Source organism: Heloderma suspectum, chromosome 5, assembly GCF_057233095.1.
Source record: "Heloderma suspectum isolate Gila_16-S chromosome 5, 16-S_ref, whole genome shotgun sequence".
Lineage (NCBI taxonomy): Eukaryota > Metazoa > Chordata > Lepidosauria > Squamata > Helodermatidae > Heloderma > Heloderma suspectum.
The window spans coordinates 102,491,814-102,512,092 of NC_139462.1; the positions used below are offsets into that span (position 1 = coordinate 102,491,814).

At 42.1% G+C, this 20,279-nt stretch overlaps 2 protein-coding genes across 2 annotated transcripts in view; one reads left to right on the top strand and one right to left on the bottom strand.

The window, feature by feature from the left end:
* The window catches only part of UGDH (UDP-glucose 6-dehydrogenase), a 36,622-nt gene extending 30,015 nt beyond the window's left edge, over positions 1 to 6,607 (top strand). Inside the window, exon 12 of the mRNA XM_084856900.1 lies at positions 1,619 to 6,607. Coding sequence (XP_084713026.1) covers positions 1,619 to 1,729 — 111 coding nt within the window. The 3' untranslated portion in view covers positions 1,730 to 6,607. The remainder of the gene's footprint in view (positions 1 to 1,618) is intronic.
* Positions 6,253 to 20,233, bottom strand: LIAS (lipoic acid synthetase). Its single transcript, XM_084856901.1, has 11 exons — positions 20,100 to 20,233; positions 17,688 to 17,860; positions 17,075 to 17,168; positions 14,066 to 14,146; positions 12,873 to 13,029; positions 12,297 to 12,354; positions 12,064 to 12,192; positions 9,990 to 10,135; positions 9,397 to 9,467; positions 8,849 to 8,960; positions 6,253 to 6,671 (listed from the first exon to the last, which is right to left on the bottom strand). The coding sequence occupies exons 1-11, from the start codon at positions 20,193 to 20,195 to the stop codon at positions 6,619 to 6,621; spliced, it is 1,170 nt and encodes a 389-aa protein (XP_084713027.1). The 5' UTR covers positions 20,196 to 20,233; the 3' UTR covers positions 6,253 to 6,618.
* Between the last annotated feature and the right edge of the window lie 46 nt (positions 20,234 to 20,279).

The following is a 20,279-nucleotide window of genomic DNA, read 5'->3' on the forward strand; positions in this document are numbered from 1 at the left end:
TTTTTGTATAAACTTCTCTGCATCTTGATACTTTTTTAGACCTTATAACAATCCACATTGTGAAAATGTTTTAGCTCTGTTCAGTAACACAGGGAAGTATTGGTTTGTTGGGCATAGCTGGGGTGGGCAGTGTCCTGGAACGATCCAATCCAAAGGGGGCGTTCTGGGCTGGCCCGATATGAACTGTGGTGCCATCCTAGAATCGTCAGCATTACAGGAGGTTGTGTTACACATCCTCATCTGTGTGGAGATACCACTGCTCAAGGCAAAAACCTTGAGGTAGCCCTGGACGTAACTTGTTACCTACCTACCATCATCTTTTATGGCTTATCCAGGTAAGGTGCCAAACTGTTTTGAATTCCCATTAAATATAAAAAGTAGTTTGGCAAGCTGCACCAGGAGCTACCGCTGGAGCAAACTAAGGATGATCCAGCAGATAACTTTTCACTCAGAATGTGGCTGATCACCATATTCAGTTATGAAGGATTTTTCTCTCAGCTACCTATCTGCAGCATACTTGCTTGTTTTGTGGTGAACCACTGTTTGGTTTATGTAGGTTGATCTGTCTTGAGTGGTAGGTGGATGGTCTTGATTTGGGATGAGGGGTTGGAGTTGGATTCCCTTTAGCTCTCTTCCTATATTCTTCTAAGGAAAAGATCCTGAGGCCTGTCTGGAAGTTAATACACACTGACCTGGTTCGCATGTAACGAGAAGCCATCATGGGTTAATTTCCCTGTGGGGTTTTATTGATGCAGTGTCTGCTGCCATTCTGAATATTCGGGGCACAGCAGGGGGCACCATAGCTTCTCAGTATGTGCAAACCCGGTGAGGGAGGGTTGTTGGGGTGGTTGACAAGCCACCCAGAACCCATGGGCTATTTTAGGGTTGTGGGTGGCTTGCCAACCACTCCAACAACCAACCCTTGCTGGGTTCACACATAATAAGACGCTACAGTGCACCCCTGCCATGCCCCAAATATTCAAAATGGCTGCTGCAGCAAAAGGCTGCAGGGAAATTCATCCAGTGGCTTCCCGTTACATCCAAACCGAGAGAGCTGGCGTCAAGCATGCAGACCTTCTTCCTACCTCTTTTCTGCCACTTTTACCAGGCACAGAAAAATAATAACTGTGGGATCTCTTGGATCCGAACACAAGATATCCCCTAACACTGGCTAGTAAAACCTTTTACTGTAGCAGATTCAACATAACTGTGGATTCTCCCAGTTTGGGTGTTGCCTTCTATACCCAGTGATCAGAGCAATGGAGGAAGCACACACACCCAGGACCTGTTCTCAATCTTACCACAAGTAGAGAAAGGTGTCTGTGTTGGGAGGAAAGTTGCATCTGAACAGGCTGTAGGTGCATGAAACTAGTCATTGCTGACAAACTAAACATGATAGGTGCCACTTTAATTGAGGGCCAAGCCACATGTTCAGAACTATCACATGGGCAGGTCTTTCTTGGACTCTGCCACATCAGAACATAGGTGTGGAATCACATCTTTGAATGGTCCTCATATTTTTTTAATCTTCAGAAAGGACGCAGAAAAATGGTTTGGGGACACCAGCTATGATACATTTTGTTTGACCAACTTGTCTAATTTCCCACCCACCTTTCAGATTGAGACAATTGGGAAGAAGATATCGGCAAAAAGGATTCCATTTGCTTCTTCGTGTGACATACCAAAGTTCAGCCTGCAAGATCCCCCCCTAAAGAAGCCAAGAGTATAGGTTTTAATTGGCACAGAAGGGTTGTAATGAAACTTCCCATGTGAGCTGTAGACCAGCGTAATTTAAAAGGGGGTAAACGTTCAAGCCAAAGTTAAGTACTGAAGTTCTTTTCATTTCAATGGGAGAGTTAAGCATGAGGGTGTATATCCCCCATTGAAATTATGAAACTACAATGGAACTTACCTCTGGCTAGATTGTGCTAAATATTTTCTCACAATGAAGACAATTTTACATGAGCAGTAGCATTGTATCTGGGACATTTCAATCCAGAATCTGTTTTATAATATCTATTTTTATAATACTGGAACTTCAAGTAATTGAAGTGAAAAATGGTAGAGTCATTAATGATTTTAGTAATTTTTATATAAAACCCCCATCAGCTTCAAACTACCAAGATTTCTACTTTATGAGGTTTACAGACTGCACTTTTAAATTTTTATGACACATTTTAAGATCCAAAAGAAACAATGGATTTCCCCTTCCTGTTTGATACTCTTATACCATGTAATATTCTTGTTGGAACTTCTAGTTAGACTCTAGTTGTGTGTGGGGAGCTTACTCAAGGACCAATTTTTATCATAAGTGAAGCCCAGAGGTTAATGGAAGTTTGTGTGAAATGTCACCCTTAACTTCAGAGGTGTCCAAAGACATGAAGGAATGTTGACACTTTTTTTCTTTTAGGCTGATGTGCCACAAATACGGCTAACTTTTTCAGAACTCTTTGGAAGTTTTCATTTCCCATGTAATCAAAAGGAAACTTCTATTTAGTTTGAAAAAGTTATAATTCCACCGACGAATGACTTGAGCCAATCTGAGTGAGATACAGTGAGAGCACCCTTACCAACCTGTAGTGTGAAGATCTGTTCCTTACTACATCTTTAATACATTAAGGGTGCAATCCTATGGCCACTAGTCAGTGGCTAGGCTGCCATAGGATAGGTTGGTTCACGGGAACCAACCTCAGAGCCTGCGCCCCGAGGTCGGTTCCTGGAGAACTGACCCACACCCCCTCCCCTGGTGCCTCATAGGCAGCGTGGATCAGCCCTTCGCTTGGAAGAGCAGCGCAGAGTGGCGAAAATGGGGTGTTCTCGGGGGGCAGGGCGGTTGGAAATGCTGGTACAACACATCCTATGTGTTGTCCAACTGCTGCTTCCCGAGGTCCCGAAGATAGACAGCCGAAATCGGCTGTCTGGCCCTGAAAGCAGGGTGCGGGGAGTGAGGGGGAGATCCGCACCTCACCACTCCTTCCGCCCTGCACTGGATAGGCGGTCACCCCTGGGCTCAGAGGCGACCGTCAATCCAGATAGGATTGCTCCCTAACAGTGCAGTCCTATGCATGTCCACTCAAATGTAGGCTCTATTAAGTTCAATGGAACTTTCTCCCTGGTAGCTATACAGAGCAGGGGTGGGTAATGTGTGTCCTGCAGGCCACGTGCAGCCCCCGCTGACCCCAGCTATGGACCCCACCCCAAATTGTAAAATAAATAAAACCAAAAAGGCATCCAGGGTAGCCATTTTAAAGTATATTTGACTCTTTTAGTATTCATACTTGTTGTTTATTCGGTCAGTCGCTTCCGACTCGTGACTTCATGGACCAGCCCACGCCAGAGCTTCCTGTCGGCCGTCGCCACCCCCAGCTCCCCCAAGGTCGAGTCCGTCACCTCCAGAATATCATCCATCCACCTTGCCCTTGGTTGGCCCCTCTTCCTTTTGCCTTCCACTTTCCCTAGCATCAGCGTCTTCTCCAGGGTATCCTGTCTTCAGAGCACCAAAACAAGCTAAGTGAAAACAGGCTAATTTTGACCCTTTTGGTGCTGTGAAGCTACTCCAGGTGCCATTTTTTAATTATTATTATTTTAAGGGCCCCCCACTTGCGTGTGTCCACCCAGGGGAGGAAAATCACTCCCAGGCCTCCCAAAGTTGCTAACCCGTGGTATAGAGAACTGCAGCCTAAGACTATATAATGTATAACATTGGTATGGAGGGAAATAGAGTTAAGTGATTTTCCAAGTTTCTGTAGTGAGTCTAAAACAGTCTGACTTACCTTGCTATATCGTTCCTCACTTTGCTATCTTTATGGCAAGATAAAAACAGTATTATCTTATTCTTTATGGATCCTAGATGGAAAGGGGGCAAATTCCTCCTTCCCCACTATCAGGGTACTGGGCCAGGAACTGGAATTCCAATTGGTGCAATGTGAATGGCTGTGTAATCCCCAGCTCCCATTTGTATGGAGTCTTCTGCAGGTCATGCAACAGCCATGTGTATAATAGATGTATTTCTCTGCATTCTTATGGTTAAGGACTTGAAAGCATGTCTAAAGGCCACAAGACTTCCTTGTTCCTTTGATCAGCTGCAAGCGCTGCCCTCCAAAATTGCCTTATTGTCCAAACTGCCTCAAACCATTGTCCCAAACTATTTTTTTTTACTTGAGCAGCCTCATTATCAGAGCTTTTGCATGAAAGTGGACCTGTTGCTGTTACTGATTACCCATCATAGATGAGCTTAATCAAACCATTCAGTCTGAATGAAGCAATACCACTTCTTTTATGACCAGCATGGAATTCAGTGGTTTCCCACTACTGTCTTGACACTTTGAATTAATGCTCAAAAATGTTGCTGGAGCAAAAGGTTCTGTGGCTCTAGCAGAAAAAAACCTTCTGTCACGTATTACTCAGCTTACTACCTCACTGTGATTACAATTTTTAAATGCTCATTGGTATTAATCTGCTGTGTTGTTTAGGTTTAGCTTTTTCCAGTGTTAATAAATCAGTACAGTACCTTTTGGGGTAACAATTTGCACTGCCATATATTTCCTAGCATGAGATCAGTAACCAAAACCTTGCTGTTCCTCTTCACACAGCCCAGAAAAGGATTGATTGTTAAACAGCAATAAGTATTGCCTCTGCATCATAGGCTTTCAAATGACATCTTGTTGCTGTGAAGCTGTTACATGGTTTTACCGCTTTTTCCAGTTTTTCATTATAAGAGCAGAAACCTGAATTGTCATTGGACTGGAAATTCCCATGGTTTGTGCTAAAGAATGGGCAACCCATGTAAAAAGGAATGCAAGAAGTGTGCAGTATTTTTTTTAAAAAAACCTTGACAGGTTTAGGAAGCAGGCGGGGGGATTTTCATCAGTTTTCCCTCCACTGTCAGAGGGTCCTCCAAAGCAGATTTTCAGGTGGAATCGGGTAGGAGGGAAGTCAGCAAAAATGACCACCTACTCCAGTCCACCAGCGGAAATACCCTACTGGATCGGAAGCTTACTACAAATGGAAGAAGCCCTTCCATCCACCAGAAGCGGGGGGGGGGGGGGGGTTCTGGATCCAACCCATTATTGATTTTTACCCAGAGCAGTATCCTATACTGCTGCTGCACCTCTGCATTTCTGTTCCACTTGCAGGACCTTCTGCTAGCGCAACAGGAACTAACATCTTCGAAAGCAGCCCAGGAAAATAGTAGAAACGCTTGTTTCCGGAACGGGGCAGGTCAGTGGAGCACCCTTCTGGGAGCTCTGCTGACTTGCCCTGTTCTAGAAATGAGGTTTTCTCTCTTCCAGGTTGCTTGAGAAAGCACAATCTCCCTATTGCACTAACAGTGGGCCCCTCTAACATGTGGGCAGTGTTGGATACTACCCTAAGTGGTTTGGCAAAAGACTGAGATCAGTTTCTCCCGAGAAAGGGATAGTCTCAATTTCAGTCAAGGTTCATTGGCTTTTTCTTGAAACAGGCTGAATATAAATAATCACAGTTGTATCAACAGTTGTTATGGGCGTCAGTGTGAATTTTTCTTTGCACATCCAGTTCGTGAAAGGCCACAGTCCTTCCCCTCACACTCTACATCTCTAACAATTTCTGTGGCCAGGGTGAGGGTGACATAAAGTAGTAATTTTTCCATGGATAAATGCACCAGATAAATAGTTTCTGTGAGATTTAAAAGGAACTTGCTCTTGGAGCAGAAGCTGCTGCAGAGCAAGCTTTGTTTGTAGTACCTTGCCTCTTCAAGAACGGGAGCTGCTGCACATAAAAGCTCCCAAATGGAGACTAGTGTCATGCATGGTCCCATATTCATGCATAAATTACCTACAAATCTCAGTCTATTGCCAGTGCACCATCACTGGCCTATGCTATTGCATGGTGAAAATTCCTTAGATTGACTCACATGCCAGTGTTAATAGCATTATATCCAGTCCTATCCATATCTTTGCCAGCACAACTGGTGACTGTTCACAATACAATATTCAAATAGCGTCAAACGCTTCCCTAAAATATTTAACGTTTCACTCATTAAATAAAACACCAAGGATGGAACTTACGATCCAGTCAGATTTAATTATGTTTAAGTCCAGTGGGAAAGTGTGCTTAGCATGTGCTTAAATTTCTCCTGCAAAAATAGACAGGATTTAAAACTGCTCAGTTTTGACTAAATTGTGCGTTATAATATTTGCTCATTGGCTTTTAGAATTAAAAGAGGTATAACGATGGAAGGATATTTAATGAAAATTAACAAGAAATGTTGCATACAGTGTCCAGCTGATGTCTTTATTTCATCATTAGTATTACTCATGAGATACTGAAAACTTGCATTTAAATCTCTTGATTTTCTAAATCTGTGTGTCTCATGCTGCAGCTGCTACCCCTCTTCTTCCTTTATATATTAGAAAGCAAAGGCTTTCTAAGTCATTTAATATATACTTAACTTGTTTTTACTACAAAAAAAAGAACATGGAAGAGTCTAGAAACAGTCTGAATATTTCAAGGCTAGGTTTACTTTTGGTTAAGTCAACAAAAGCCTATTGAATGCTCATCCTTTACTCTGTTTGTGAGATTGCCATCTGGAATACTATACATTAAAGCAGTTGAATTCTTCCTATGGATACAGATGTTTCAGATGTCTTTTGTCTTCCTCTTCTGTATTAAATTTTTCAAGAAAAATTCACCTACACAAATACAATTGTGCATCAGTTTTAGCAAAGCAGCAAGCATTTTTAATTGTACTTCATTGCCACTGTTCTAGGAAACACTAGAGCACTAGCAGCTACAGCAGGAATCTGAAAGATAACAGCCCTTTGTATCTATGCTTTCACACTGCAGGGATTAATTTTGTTTCAAATGGAGCAAATCACATATCTAAAAAATTCTACCAATTTTAAATGAACTGAAAAAAATGAGCCTTTTTTACAGCTCTTTAGATGGTAATCCTGTACACCAGGGATCAGGAACATTTTTTGGTCCTGGAGCTGATTGGTTGAAGAGGACAATCTAGTGGACTGGATGATGGCGAGGGGGCAGGGGGCCTCCCCTGATGTCATCTGTCCCATGCCTTTTTTTCTTTTTCTGTGCTGAGACATGGAGCTCTGTGTTTCTCTCTGCATCGAGAAAGATTCAGCTGGTGCTTGCAGGAACCACTCCCCCAGGCAGCAGCTGAGTCAGACGCCTCCTTTGGGTGGCAAGCATGGGGAACAAGAATCAGGAGTGAATCACACTCGTCTGGTGCCTGCAGGAGTTCCTACAAGTGCTGGCTGAACACGCATCACTTGTGGGGGAGAGTGGTATGCTAATTAATCACAAATTGGAAGTAAGGGGATTTCCTCTACAGGCCTCCTCCCCAAGTCCCCAGTAGTCTGCAGGCCAGGAGACCGAGCTTGGGGAGGGCACTGGGTGGGGGCCTGCAGAGGGAGCCCAAGCCTCTGTGGATGGATGGGAGAACCTCCATGGACCAGAGGTTCCCCATCCCTGCTATACACACAGTTTGAATTCTGATGGAATTCAGTGCAACTTCTCAGTAGACCTGCTTTGGATTGGGCTGTTGTAATGAAACTAAGATGTTGATTCTATCCATGTTTACTCAAAATGCAAGCCACACTGATTTCAATAGAACTTACTCCCAGGCAGATGTGTGCATGATTGTAGCCTAAGGTTGCCAAATCTCTGCCTAAATGAGACTCTTGTAGTTTAAAACCAGCTGCATGGGCAAAGGGAAACTGAAGCATCTCCCATCCACAAAACATGGTATTGGAATAGCTACATTTGCTGAATGCTTTCTCCTTCTGCTTGGCTAGGCACAGGAGCCTCCTTCAGATCAGGAGTTGGCAATAGCAAAGCACTTACAAATGGCTGCTTTCCCCAGAAACCGTAATGTTAAACAAGCAAATTTAAAGGGATGGGGGTTGGGGATACCCAATAGAAGAGTGGTGATGCTACTATGGATGGTTTTTTTTAATGTAGTTACTGTGCTACAGATACTCCTAGTCCATGTCAACTAGCAGTGGCCAGCAGAGGGATTCGCAGAGTCTTCATGTGCATTTTGGTTGTTGGGCATGACAATTCAACATTTGTCACAAAAACTTTATCCTGAAAGTGTTCCTATAGATATGCATTCCTCAATGAACATTAAATAGAACTGTGAAGGGGAAAATAAATCTCAGGAGCAGCACAAGATGGTGCACATTTGATACTTCGGCAAATGATATAGCCAAAAATCAAATGACAAAAATAAATCCGATCTTGGACTGATCTTTTAACTTTGCCTTCTAGAGTGACTATGTTTATTTAAGTCACATCAGCGGGTATAACACAAGTTTGAAACTTGTTTAAAAATGGTACATACGGTTTTAGAATAAAACTAAGTCAATATCCATGGTAGATATTGTGCATGTGAACCATTTGGTATAATGCTTTTTCTGCTTCAAAACTTATAACTAAAATCTATCCTATATTTTAAGTTTCTTCATATTTGCTGTTTAAGTAGTATAATACACTATGACTTTAACGGTAATTGTAATTAAAGTATGCACACTACAACAGAAGTTGCACATTACTCCGCAATTTATATCTGAATTTTAATTATGGCCATAATATATTGTACACAGCTACTGTGCAGCTGCCATTCATTCCAATCAAGCTTGCATGGGAGTTCCATTGACATGAATGGAGATTGTACAACTGAAATACTTGATGGAGCGTATACAACTTAAAACACACAGTAGAATGCCTAGGCAAAAATCTGTATATCTAACACTAAAGGTTTATTGCACTTGTCAGTATTGGGAGTGGAGTTGGGGTTAAACTTACTTTACATATTTGTATGGTTCAGCTAACACACTACATGTTTTACCTGCTTTGTATGAAGAACGCACAAGAGGCCCACTAGCAGTGTAATGAAATCCGAGGTCATTTCCTACTTTTTCCCAATATTTAAACTTCTCAGGAGTAATATATTCTTCAACCTAGACAGAAGAATTTTGATCACAATTTAATAATTCAGAAATGCAACTCTCTCTTACCTTAACAAATACAAACTACAACAACTGCAACTATTACACTATGAAGATGCATGGATCTATGTTCCCACAGTCAACAGGGGCTGGCATTATTGCCTAACCTTAATGGATTATTCTGGTTTTGCAGAAGAAAGTTTTATAATTCCATTCAGATGGTGCTGCTGGGATGATGGGTCCTTTCCCAATTTTGGCACCCAGGCAAACGCCCAACTTTGGTATTATCCCTGTGGTTTTCTACAAACAAATCCAGAGGTAAAATGCACAGATCTTGAGATAAAGCATATACTACTTCAGCTGTTCGCAGTGGGCTCTAAAATCTCATGCCAGAGTGATGATTTGCAAAACGTTAACACATTTCTAGTACAATAAGAGCCATTTCTACCTTTAAATGGCGCTTTGTTGGTTGCATGTATTGTCCCAAGGTTAAACAATCTACATCTGCTTCACGTAGTGCTATAAGACAGAAAAGTATATCTTTAATAGATGATAGAACTATGGTATAGCATCGTTTTGATTGTAGACATATTTATTTGGAAGTAAATTTCATAGGCTTCACTGAAGCTTTCTTTCGAAAAATGCCTTTAAGGTTGCAGCTAAAGAGTGCATTTTAACTGCCAGCTTTAACTCACTGAGGGCACAACTGTATGCGTGTTTACACAAATAAATGTATTTTTTTCTGTTTAAACATGCAAACGATTGCACCCTAAATGAGGAAAATAAGACACCGTATCAAAAGTCAAGACTGAGGCTCTAAATGAAAACTGCTTAGGTCTCAAAGACTGAAACCATTTTGCCACATATTTAAAGTGAAATGTAGGTAAGGTCAGAAGGTTTCAGGAATGAGTTTAAATACTGATTTTGGAAAGAGCTGCAGAAGTTGCATACGCATAGCTTATAATGTGGCCATCTGAATCACATACTCAGCTACTGAACCACTGGTCCAATAGCCTCTGTGTACACAGAATCCTTACTTACATTTCAGTGTGGCATGCAATTGTTCATCTGTTTCACCCAGACCAAGCATGATGGATGTTTTAGAAATTACATCAGGCTGGACCTTCTTAGCATGTTTCAGAACAAGCAGGGACTGGTCAAAGTTAGCCCGAGGATCACGAACCTTTCTTTAAGAAAAATAGCAATAAATGTTTTTAGTGTAATAAAAGTGGATCTCATCATAGCTCTGAAAAGCCTAGTGTGGGCGCTACTGGATCAGAGCACTCAAACCAAGCAAGAATACATAGGACAAAAATGTCTTCTCTTATGTTTAGCCAAACCCCTTTCATTTAGCATACCTGGGTTGATGGACAAATTCTTGTTGCCCTATATCCATCAAAACAAAAAGTTAGCTTTAGCAGGTAATGAAAAATATGATCAGACACTGCATTTTCATAATTCTAGAATCTGCCTTTCACCATTTTGTTTCTGAAGTTATATGAGAGACGGAGAGAGAAAATATATATATTTTTCTGAATTGTATAACATAAGCTTGCTGTGTCTCAGGTGGAACAACATCATTTTGCTCCAAGACATAAGAACAAACATTTTAATTCTAAATTTTAGAATGACGAAGAACAGGCTTTCAGTGTCTATTACCTCCTGTATCAGAAGCAGTAAGCCTCTGAACACCAATTGCTGACAACACAAGCAGGATGCCATTGCCTTCAGGTCCTGCTTGTGGGCTTCCCATAAGCATCTGGTTGGAAACTATGGGATCACAGGGTAGACGCCAACTAAAGTCCTACTTAAAATAGACCCACTGAAATGAATGGGACTTAAGTTGGTCATGACTAACTTAAGTCCCATTCATTTAAATGGGTCTATTCTAGGTAGGACTTAAGTTGGCGTCTACCCATGATCCTGGACTATATATGCCTTTGGTCTGATACAGCATGACTCTTCTTATAGATTACTTCATAGAATCATAGGGTTGGAAGAGGCCTGCAAGACCATCAAGTCCAACCTCCTGCTCAGTGCAGGAAGCCTGATTCCCAAGCAGTCTCCCATGCAAGTACTAACTAGGGCTGACCCTGCTTAGCTTCCGAGATCAGATAAGATCAGGCACATCCAGCCTGTTCAATTAAGACCAATATTTATGTTTATAGAAATGGAAAGATGCCCGCAAGTTGTTATTTTGTCTGCCTGACCAGGCAGATGAATTGACTAATACACATGACTGGATTCATGGCAAACCTGTGAACAGTATGACTGGAATCCAGCTAGCACAGCCTTCCTCAACTTGGGTCCTTCCAGATGTTTTGGACTACAACTTCCATTGGCCCCAGCCAGCATAGCTAATAGTCAGGGCTGATGGGAGTTGGAGCCAAAGCACCTGTGGGAGGGATGACCCATATTGTGTAAGACTGAGCTACCAGTTCACAAGCCTCTTAAAGAGCTAGACATTTACATAAGGGAATAGATCCAGACTTGGTCATACTTTTCATGACTAACTTAAGGCTCATTGATTCTATGGGTCTGCTCTGAGTAAGTCTGGATCCAACCCAAGATATTTGTGTGTGGGTAGTTACAGATGTAACTTGTAGAAATCTAAGCCTTGACTGAATATAATACAATATGGAAGGTCAGTTGGGGAGAAGCGCCCCCAAGTTAATCACCACCTTCACAGCTTGCTTTCCTTTGCCCAGAAAAGCATGCATTTTATGAGTAAAATCTGAGTACTGTGGTTATATGGAGCAAAATAGAAGGAAATTTTAAAGCATGTCTAAACAATATAGTTGCTCTGATACAACAATTCTCTTCTATGCAGGTAGCACCACTAAGCATACAGAACACATCTTTTGCACATGCACAATTCTATGGGATTCCACTGTGAACAGAAGAGAAAAGCAGATCCACTGCTTTGCCTTCTATAAGCAGGAAATGGCTCAACAGTAATGCACTGGGAATCACCAGTCTGCCCCATCAGCATTCTTTTTAATGCAGGAATCTCTAGCTTAAATCAAATATTTAAACAAACCAATTAAAATATTCTGCTGTAGAAATCTTTGTGTGTGTGTGTGTGTGTGTGTGTGTGTGTATCACCTTTCATCACCTCTGTAATTCTGGAACTGTTTCCACATTGTGGGCATATACATCTAGTCCTGATAAAGCAACTTTCTCCACAGCCTTAAGATCTCCTCTGAAATCAGGAGTTAAGCATTCCACCAGAATTTTTGGATTCCTGAGAAACAAGGGTTGAAAACAAATATGCATGATAATAAAAATCATGTTTTTTTACTGTTTTTTAAAAGTAAAATATTTAAATGTACTAATATGTACACGTACCTTTCTTTTAAGCATGACACTGTCTTTGCAAAGTGTGCTGCTCCACCATCAGGACAATCTAAGAATAGTACATTGGAGGTACTTTACATTCAGAACAAATATCTACTTTTACATGGATTTGGTGAAGTTGAGGATGTGTGTAATTTCTGTATATTTAATTCCTGTAATATAGACTATCTCAGTGAAAATAGGAACACAACCCCCCCTGCAGAGGCAATGGATAAATGTGCCAAATACACCAAAGGAGATGTGCACACGGAAGTAGGTCATGCATATGTGTTCACTTGTTGGATTGGGAAATGCACATCCTGACTAGATATGGACATACATACTGACGTGCGTTTACATCATGAAGCAAATTTAAATGCAAGGCTTTTGATACATTAAATAGTGTATATTGGATGCATGTTTCTATTCACACATACTTCTGGGGAAGTATGCTTATGGAAAAGTGCATCTTCAACCAGTGTCTATATATACTGTTGCATACAACTAAATTTGAATCAGTTTTACAATAATGAATTTCTGTATGCAATGTAATTGTATTTTCTCTAGGAATGGGAAATGTAAACTTACCATCCCTGTCCACAGAAGTCAATACAACATAATCTAGCCCCCATTCAGCTATCGCTTTTGCTGTATTATATGGTTCATCAGGATCTAATGGAGGCGGACTTTTTGCCGTCTTTACTGAGCAGAAGCGACAGCCTCTTGTACATGTGTCCCCCATTAGCTGAAATAGGAAAGAGTTGGATTAAAAAAAAAGTTTTAAAAAGCAGTGAACCAGCTTTAATAAAAACTCAGAGAATATCAACAGCTTGCCAGCAGATGAAATCAGGATCAGAGGCAACATGCCTCTGAATAGCTGTTGCTGGGGGAAAACCATAGGATGTGGGCATCCCAAAGGCATCTGGTTGGCCACTGTGGGAAAGGTTGCTGGACTAGATAACCCTTTGGTCTAATTCAGCAAGGCTCGTGGGTTCTTAAAGAAATTCATTCCATGCTCCAGAACTAGCTTGAGCAATACATGCTGTACAGAATCTGAGACTTCCATAACCTTATGGGCCACCTCCTGTTTCCTAGTATAGTTAATGCACCAAATCACAGAGTGCGTTGAGACCCTGTGCTCTTTAAGCAGAGACCAAGCAGCGGGTCCTTTCCCAAATTTTCCATATTAATGACATGACACAAAGAATGGCAGGGAGCCAAAATATAGTCAGCTGAACTAAGCTGTCCCATATTGTCCCCTAGGATACCAGTTAGGTATACCAGCCACTGTTGAAATTGTACTTAGGGCCAGTTTTCATGTTACTAGAGCAGTACACTGTTCCAGAATCGCAGAAGTAATGAAAGGTGATATACACCCAGAAACAGTTGGACACTGTTCTGCTACTTTATTTAAGTGGGAAGATCCATATGGGAGACAGACAAAGTGGTTATTCCCCATGCTAGCAGTATACCGCCTTGGGATCCCATGCCATTGCATATAGCCATGCCTTATACCCCACCCCATATGGTATCCTTGTTTAAACATGATTGGACCATGTAATGAGCCTTCTCAAGAGTTTCAGTGATACCATTCAGATAACATAAGAACCAGCATTAGAGCACTGCTTAAATATAGCAACAGGATTTTTGATAAGTGGTTGCTCTTGCTGCATTCACTCTATTCTCTGTTACTACCCCGAATAACTACAGTAGACAGGATTTTGAAAACCCAGATGTTTTGTTCCTAATAAACCCCAATCAATTATCAGTGACCAACTTACCATTATAGTTGCAGTAGCAGTAGCATATTCACCCCCTCCCCAGCACTCTCCAATGTTTGGACAACGCGCTTCCTCACACACCTAGAGTTAATGAAACAGTTAATTAACGTTGTAAAAAGCTAGTTTCATCATGGTAAGTACTAGTATTATGATGATCATTATTTCATGTTGTAGGAAACTAAGATTATGTTCAGGGGGGTCAAAATGCCAATACAATGCCATAGTCCATGACATCGAACCACTGCTAGGAACCAGATCTAACAAAGGAATCAGTGCATTGCATCTACAGACACCAAAGACACTTGTGCCACACTGTCAGGGACAAGACCATGACACATGCCTTAGTTACAGTCAGGGCCAGAAATACTGGAACAAGGATAACTGTTTTGGCAGTTGGCCTCTGTACACCACCACATTGAAGTTGAAAGGAAACACACCCAGATGGGAGCGAAGGCAGGACTTTCAGCTGTAATTCAAGGGGTTTGACAAAAGTGGGGCACTACCCATTCAGGAAGTACAGCCAGTGGCATGCACACACACACCCCATCGTTGGTGGCTCATAAGTAATGGAACAAACCAACATCATTTCAAACTTAAGGATCGCCTTTAATACCTGGATGAACATCCTTTGCAGTCAATGACTGCCTGAACCCATAGACATGACCAAATGCTGAGTTTCCTCCCTCAAGATGCTTTGCAGGCCATTACTGCAGCTGCCCTCAGCTGCTGCTTGTTTGTGGGTCTTTCTGCCTTCAGTCTTGTCTTCAGTAAGTGAAAAGCATGCTCTATTGGGTGGAGATCAGGTGACTGACTTGGCCATTGAAGAACATCCCACTTCTTTGCCTGGAGAAACTCTTGGGTAGCTTTGGCTATATGTTTTGGGTCATTATCCATCTGCAATATGAAGCAGCATCCTATCAGTTTAGCAGCATTCGGCTGAATCTGAGCAGAAAGTATAGCACTATACACTTCAGAATTCATCCTGCTGCTTTTATCAGCAGTCAGGTCATCAATAAACACCAGTGGCCCGGTTTCATTGGCAGCCATACATGCCCATGCCATAACACTGCCTCCACCATGTTTGACAGATGATGTGGTATGCGTTGGATCATGAGCTGTTCCTTTCCTTCTCCATAATTTTCTCTTCCCATAATTCTGGTACAAGTTAATCTTGGTTTCATCAGTCCAAAGAATCTTATTCCAGAACTGGGCAGGCTTTTTTAGGTGTTTGCTGGCAAAGGCTAATCTGGCCTTTTGGTTCTTGAGCATTACCAGTGGTTTGCACCATGTTGTGAAGCCTCTGTATTTACATTCATAAAGCCGTCTTGAGTGTAGATGTTGACAATGACATGCCTACCTCCGCAAGAGCATTCTTGACCTGGCTAGATGTTGTGAAAAGGTTCCTCTTCACCATGAGCACAATTCTGCAGTCATCCACTTTAGTTGTCTTCCGTGGTCTTCCAGGCCTTTTGCTGTTGCTGAGCTTGCCAGTTAAGTCCTTCTTTTTCAGGATGTTCCAAACTGTTGTACTGGCCACTCCCACTGTTTTTGCTATCTCTCTGATGGGTTTGTTTCCTCAGCCTAATGATGGCCTCCTTCACTCGCATGGACACCTCTTTAGACCTCATGTTGGGAGTTCCAGTGAACAGCTACCAAATGCAAATGTAACACTCAGAACCACCTCCAGGCCTTTTATCTGCGTGATTGGGGTACCCAGGAAACAGGCCACACCTGGCCATGCAGCTGCTTGTCAGCCATTCATTCCATTACTTATGAGCCACCAACGATGGGGGTGTGTGTGTATGCCACTAGCTGTACTTCCTGAATGGTTAGCGCTCCACTTTTGTCAACCCCCTTGAATTACAGCTGAAAGTCCTAACTTCGCTCCCATCTGGGTGTGTTTCCTTTCAACTTCAATGTGGTGGTGTACAGAGGCCAACTGCCAAAACAGTTATCCTTGTTCCAATATTTCTGGCCCTGACTGTACATCTAGACTGGATTATTACAATACACTCAACATAGGGCTACCGTTGAGGAGTCTTTAGAAACTTCAATTAGTCTAGAATGCAGCAATGAGGATGTTCGTGGGCATTCCCTCATGGAAATATATTAGACCTGTCTTGACAACTGTGCTGGTTACTAATCTGTTTCCAGCCACAATTCAAAGTTCTGGTGATTATATTTAAAGCCCTAAATGGCATGGGTCAGGATACCTCAGGAACCACCTCCTCCCATACCAGCTTACCTGCATCTAAGATCTGGAGAGGCCCTTCTCTATGTCCCAGTTATGATGAAGGCTTGATTGATGGGAATAAGAGAGAGGGCCTTCTCAGTGGTCACACACAAATTATGGAATTCTTTGTCCCATGAGACTCTTGCTGTGTTCTGCTGGATGGTGAAAACTCTTTTTATTCCAGCAGGTCTTTGTTTTACTGAGTTGATAATTTTTTTGTCCAATGTCTTTGCTTATCTGCTGAACCCACCTCTGTTTTACCATATTGTTATTTTTATAGAATGCTGTTTCATTGTATAATTTGGTTTAATTGTTGTAAGCCACTCTGAGTGGTGTGTAAGAACAGCGAGATATAAATCCTTATATAAATACAAAATAACTAAAAATAAGACAAAATGACAGACCCTCAAAATCCTATGTCGGGATTTTAGCCCACCTGAAGTATGCATCTTGGTGCAACCTGTTCTGGCCTCAAGCTGTTTAGGATGTGATTCTCTGGCAAAGAGAAGAGCCTCGTTTGGGATAGGATAATGTAATGATTACAACAATCCAAGCCACTGTTGTTAGTGAATGAAGTACCAACATGGAAATAAAATATGGATTTTAAGTCAACTGTCTTAAACTTACAAGCGGCTTCCAAGCATTTTAACCTAGAAGCAAGTTCCACTGCAATGGACTTGTTTCCAAGCAAGTGTGCTTACAACTGAAATCTTAATAATAAAACAACACTGAATAAGACTCCGGATTATTCAGAATTCAACAGACATTAGATTTACCGTATGGAGATTTAAATTGCGCAACGTATTCTTCAATTTATTATAATTTTTTCCAATTGGGATCTCAGTTTTCAGCCATGGAGGAAGTCGCAGCCTAAAAAAAAAATATTTAGCTGTTTGTAAATCTGAGAAATTAGCTTTCCACATGGTTAACTTATTTAGCAAATAAACACTTCTTCTCATTTACAGCTTCTTGTTACTCAGCAGTTGCACTTCAAATAGTTCAGGCTACACAAAGAGTTTATGTTTATTTCTAAAAATCAATTGCTCCTGGTAGCTTTTATACCACCCCACAACCTAAAGAGATGGTAGAATGCTAAAAACCCGATTTCACAAAGTTTCCTTGCAGTTCATGGTATCAATTGTTGGATGAAATGGTGTATTTTATTACAGAAATTCTTTGAAGCATATGTCCTTCCTTTCTTTTCTCCCTTGAAAACTGTGCTTCTTACAATGCTTACATCCTGTTTAGGTAGATGAGGAGCTATTAGAGAAACAACATCCCATTCAGGTGAGGGGAACTTTGGATCATGCTGCCCACAATGTGCAACTACAACTATTTCTATATAAGTCACTCTAATATGAGGAAGTATCATAATGTTCTTTTACATACCTTTCTCCTTTTAGACGCTTTAAAGTGCCTTTATATTCTGCCCACTTAGTTTTATCTGAAAGTTCCCCAGACACAAAATCTTGCAAATCAGGTCCACTTTGAAGAAGATCCTTCTGTTTCTCTGGCAATGAGCTTGAGGCTCTGGATTGGCTGTCTTGATTGCTTCCAAACACCTAGCAAAAAAGCAAGTGTGATTCAGAATTTAGAAAGATAACTTCAGAAGTGTAAATGTATAGACCTTGATGCAAGGAGCCACAATCAAAGAGTCTCTTCTGGCATACACAAGAGCTTGTATTTGCATACCATCGTTCTCCACAGCCCACCTTTTTTCCTTGCAGGACCTCACCTCATTGTATCACAGCCCCATTCTCAAATTCTTCTAAGTTCCAGGAATAGATTGCCAAGCAATACAGGAGATTGCTTAAGAGACAGGGAAGTTCATAAACCCATGTTTGGAGCTTCTAATATAGCTGTTTGAACTGATGAATAGCATGTTCCTGGGCGTAATTCAAAGTACTGCTGTTAACCTTTAAGGCTCTAAGTGGTCTGGGACCAGGTTACCTTTAGGACCAGCTTCACTTATATGTGATCCTGCCCATAATCTAAGATCTGTGTCCAAGGCCCTGCTTGTGTGCTTGCTGGTAAAATCAGTTAGGTTGGTGAGCAGAAGAGATAAGGTCGTCTCAGATGCCCCTAAACTAGCAGAGGTCCCTTCCATTTGACATTTGCATGTCTCCTTCAGCACAGGCCTTTAAGAGGGCCTTAAAATGTTATCTTTTTACTTCTGTCTTTCCAGAAGAGAACTGATGGTTATGTGTGCCAAAGCAGTTTTCTCATACACCTATTTGCTGTATCTATGGCACACTTACATGATTGACTCACATGATATGTTTCATTGATTTTGTGTACATCTCTTTGTGAGGGCTTGAGCCTAAAAAGCAGCTTATACATACCTTGAACAAATACATAAATAACCAAGCCTAAGCATGTGTAACTGAAATAAGTGCATATATATATATTTGTCCTTGTTTTCCCTGCCTCCACCACCTTCACCTTCGTCTGTTTTCCTTACGTCAAATTTCAAATTGGAAGCTCCTCAAGGCAGGGTCATGTCCTCTTGTACTATGTAAAGCACAATGTACACTGATGGCACTATATAAATAGATAGATGGAAAGATAATAGTAAGTCTTGCCCTTCTCCTATTGAGCAGTGACTGGGAAGAAGCAATGCTGAAACTCAGAAGGGAAAAAAAAGAGGTCATATTATAATATTTTCTTGGCACAAATATGTTTATTTGGTTTAGTACTAAAGTTTTCATATTTCCATTGGTTCTGGGTTGGTCTATCCCTCACCCTTCTCCCACTCCATTAATTTAAAGCATTTATACTCTGCTCTTCAGAAAGACAGGACCTATAGGAACTTCCAGATCATTAAAAACCAGACAGTCTCTGCCCTCAAGCTTACAGTCTAAAATGAGGAGACACACATGGAGAAGGGGATGGGTTGAAAAGGAGAAACAAGAAAACTCAGGCACCAGTTCTTAATGTTATAAGGTTCTTAGAATGACCAGCAGGAATGGATGTGAAAGAGAGGAGAACCAAAAATTGTTGGTCTCCCAGCTGAGTCAACGGAGTGTCTCTCCTCTTCTACAGAGTGATGGAATGACTGCTAGGCGACAGCAGAGAGGCAAAGCCCAATGAAGCATTTCTTTCATACCGGGTTGTACCTGTCTCTTTCTTGTCAGCTCTTTGGAAAGTCACAGGTTAGTAATAGTGTGTAAAAAGCAATAAAAATGGAAACAAAAAATAATAATACCCAAACACTTTTTTTAAAAAAAGTGCAATACAGAAGGAAAGCAAACGCAGCCTACATTAGTCTTTAGGTGCATCTGATTCCTCAAAGATTTAACCTAAAGACTTAAAGGCAGGGGCTGAGACCTGACGCAAGACAGCTCTTAGCAACTAATATGCTGTCACAGCCTTCCCTAACCTGGTGCCCTCAAGACGTGTTGGGCTGCTACTCCCATAACCCCCCAGCCAGTCATATTGGCTGGGGGATTATGGGAGTTGCAGTCCACCACGTCTGGAGGGCAAAAGGTTGGGGTACGGTTGCACTATCAAAAGGTTAAGACGACCTGCCCAAAACATCCCCAAGAGACAACACGGGGTCACGGGGTGATTCGTCTAGCGGCAGGTGCCAGAGAATAAGTTCTGACAGGCGCGAGATAAGCGGGCAGGCTTCGCACAGCCACGAATCCCCGCGAAGGAGCTCCCTGCGCCTTGACCGGAGTGGCGAAGAATAAGGGGGGGGGCGGCAGCAACGGCCTCTCCCCGCACGCCCCGGGAGAGACTGGAGGGCGCTCCCTCCCTCCCAACCGGACTGCGAGAGAGGCGCCTCCCTCCGACACTCACCGGCCTCCCCGCTCCTGTCAGCCTCTTCAGGGTCGCAGCGACGGTGGCCGCGGCGGCAGTCCTGCGGGGGAAGAAGCCCCGGTGGAGCAGAGACATCCTTAGCGCAGGCGACCCACACAGCTCCGCCCCCCGGCAGGGGCCGGCCGGCCGCTGAAATTCTCCTCAGGACGAAATCGCTCA

Bases quoted from the DNA above. Each gene is read 5' to 3' on its own strand.
- LIAS (XM_084856901.1), bottom strand. From the start codon at position 20,195: ATGTCTCTGCTCCACCGGGGCTTCTTCCCCCGCAGGACTGCCGCCGCG. The intron at 9,468-9,989 runs GTAAGTAAGGAT...TCTGTCTTATAG, and splicing joins ATTGCATGCCACACTGAAAT to CACTACGTGAAGCAGATGTA. The intron at 6,672-8,848 runs GTAAAACATGTA...GTATTTGTGTAG, and splicing joins GCGTTCTTCATACAAAGCAG to GTGAATTTTTCTTGAAAAAT.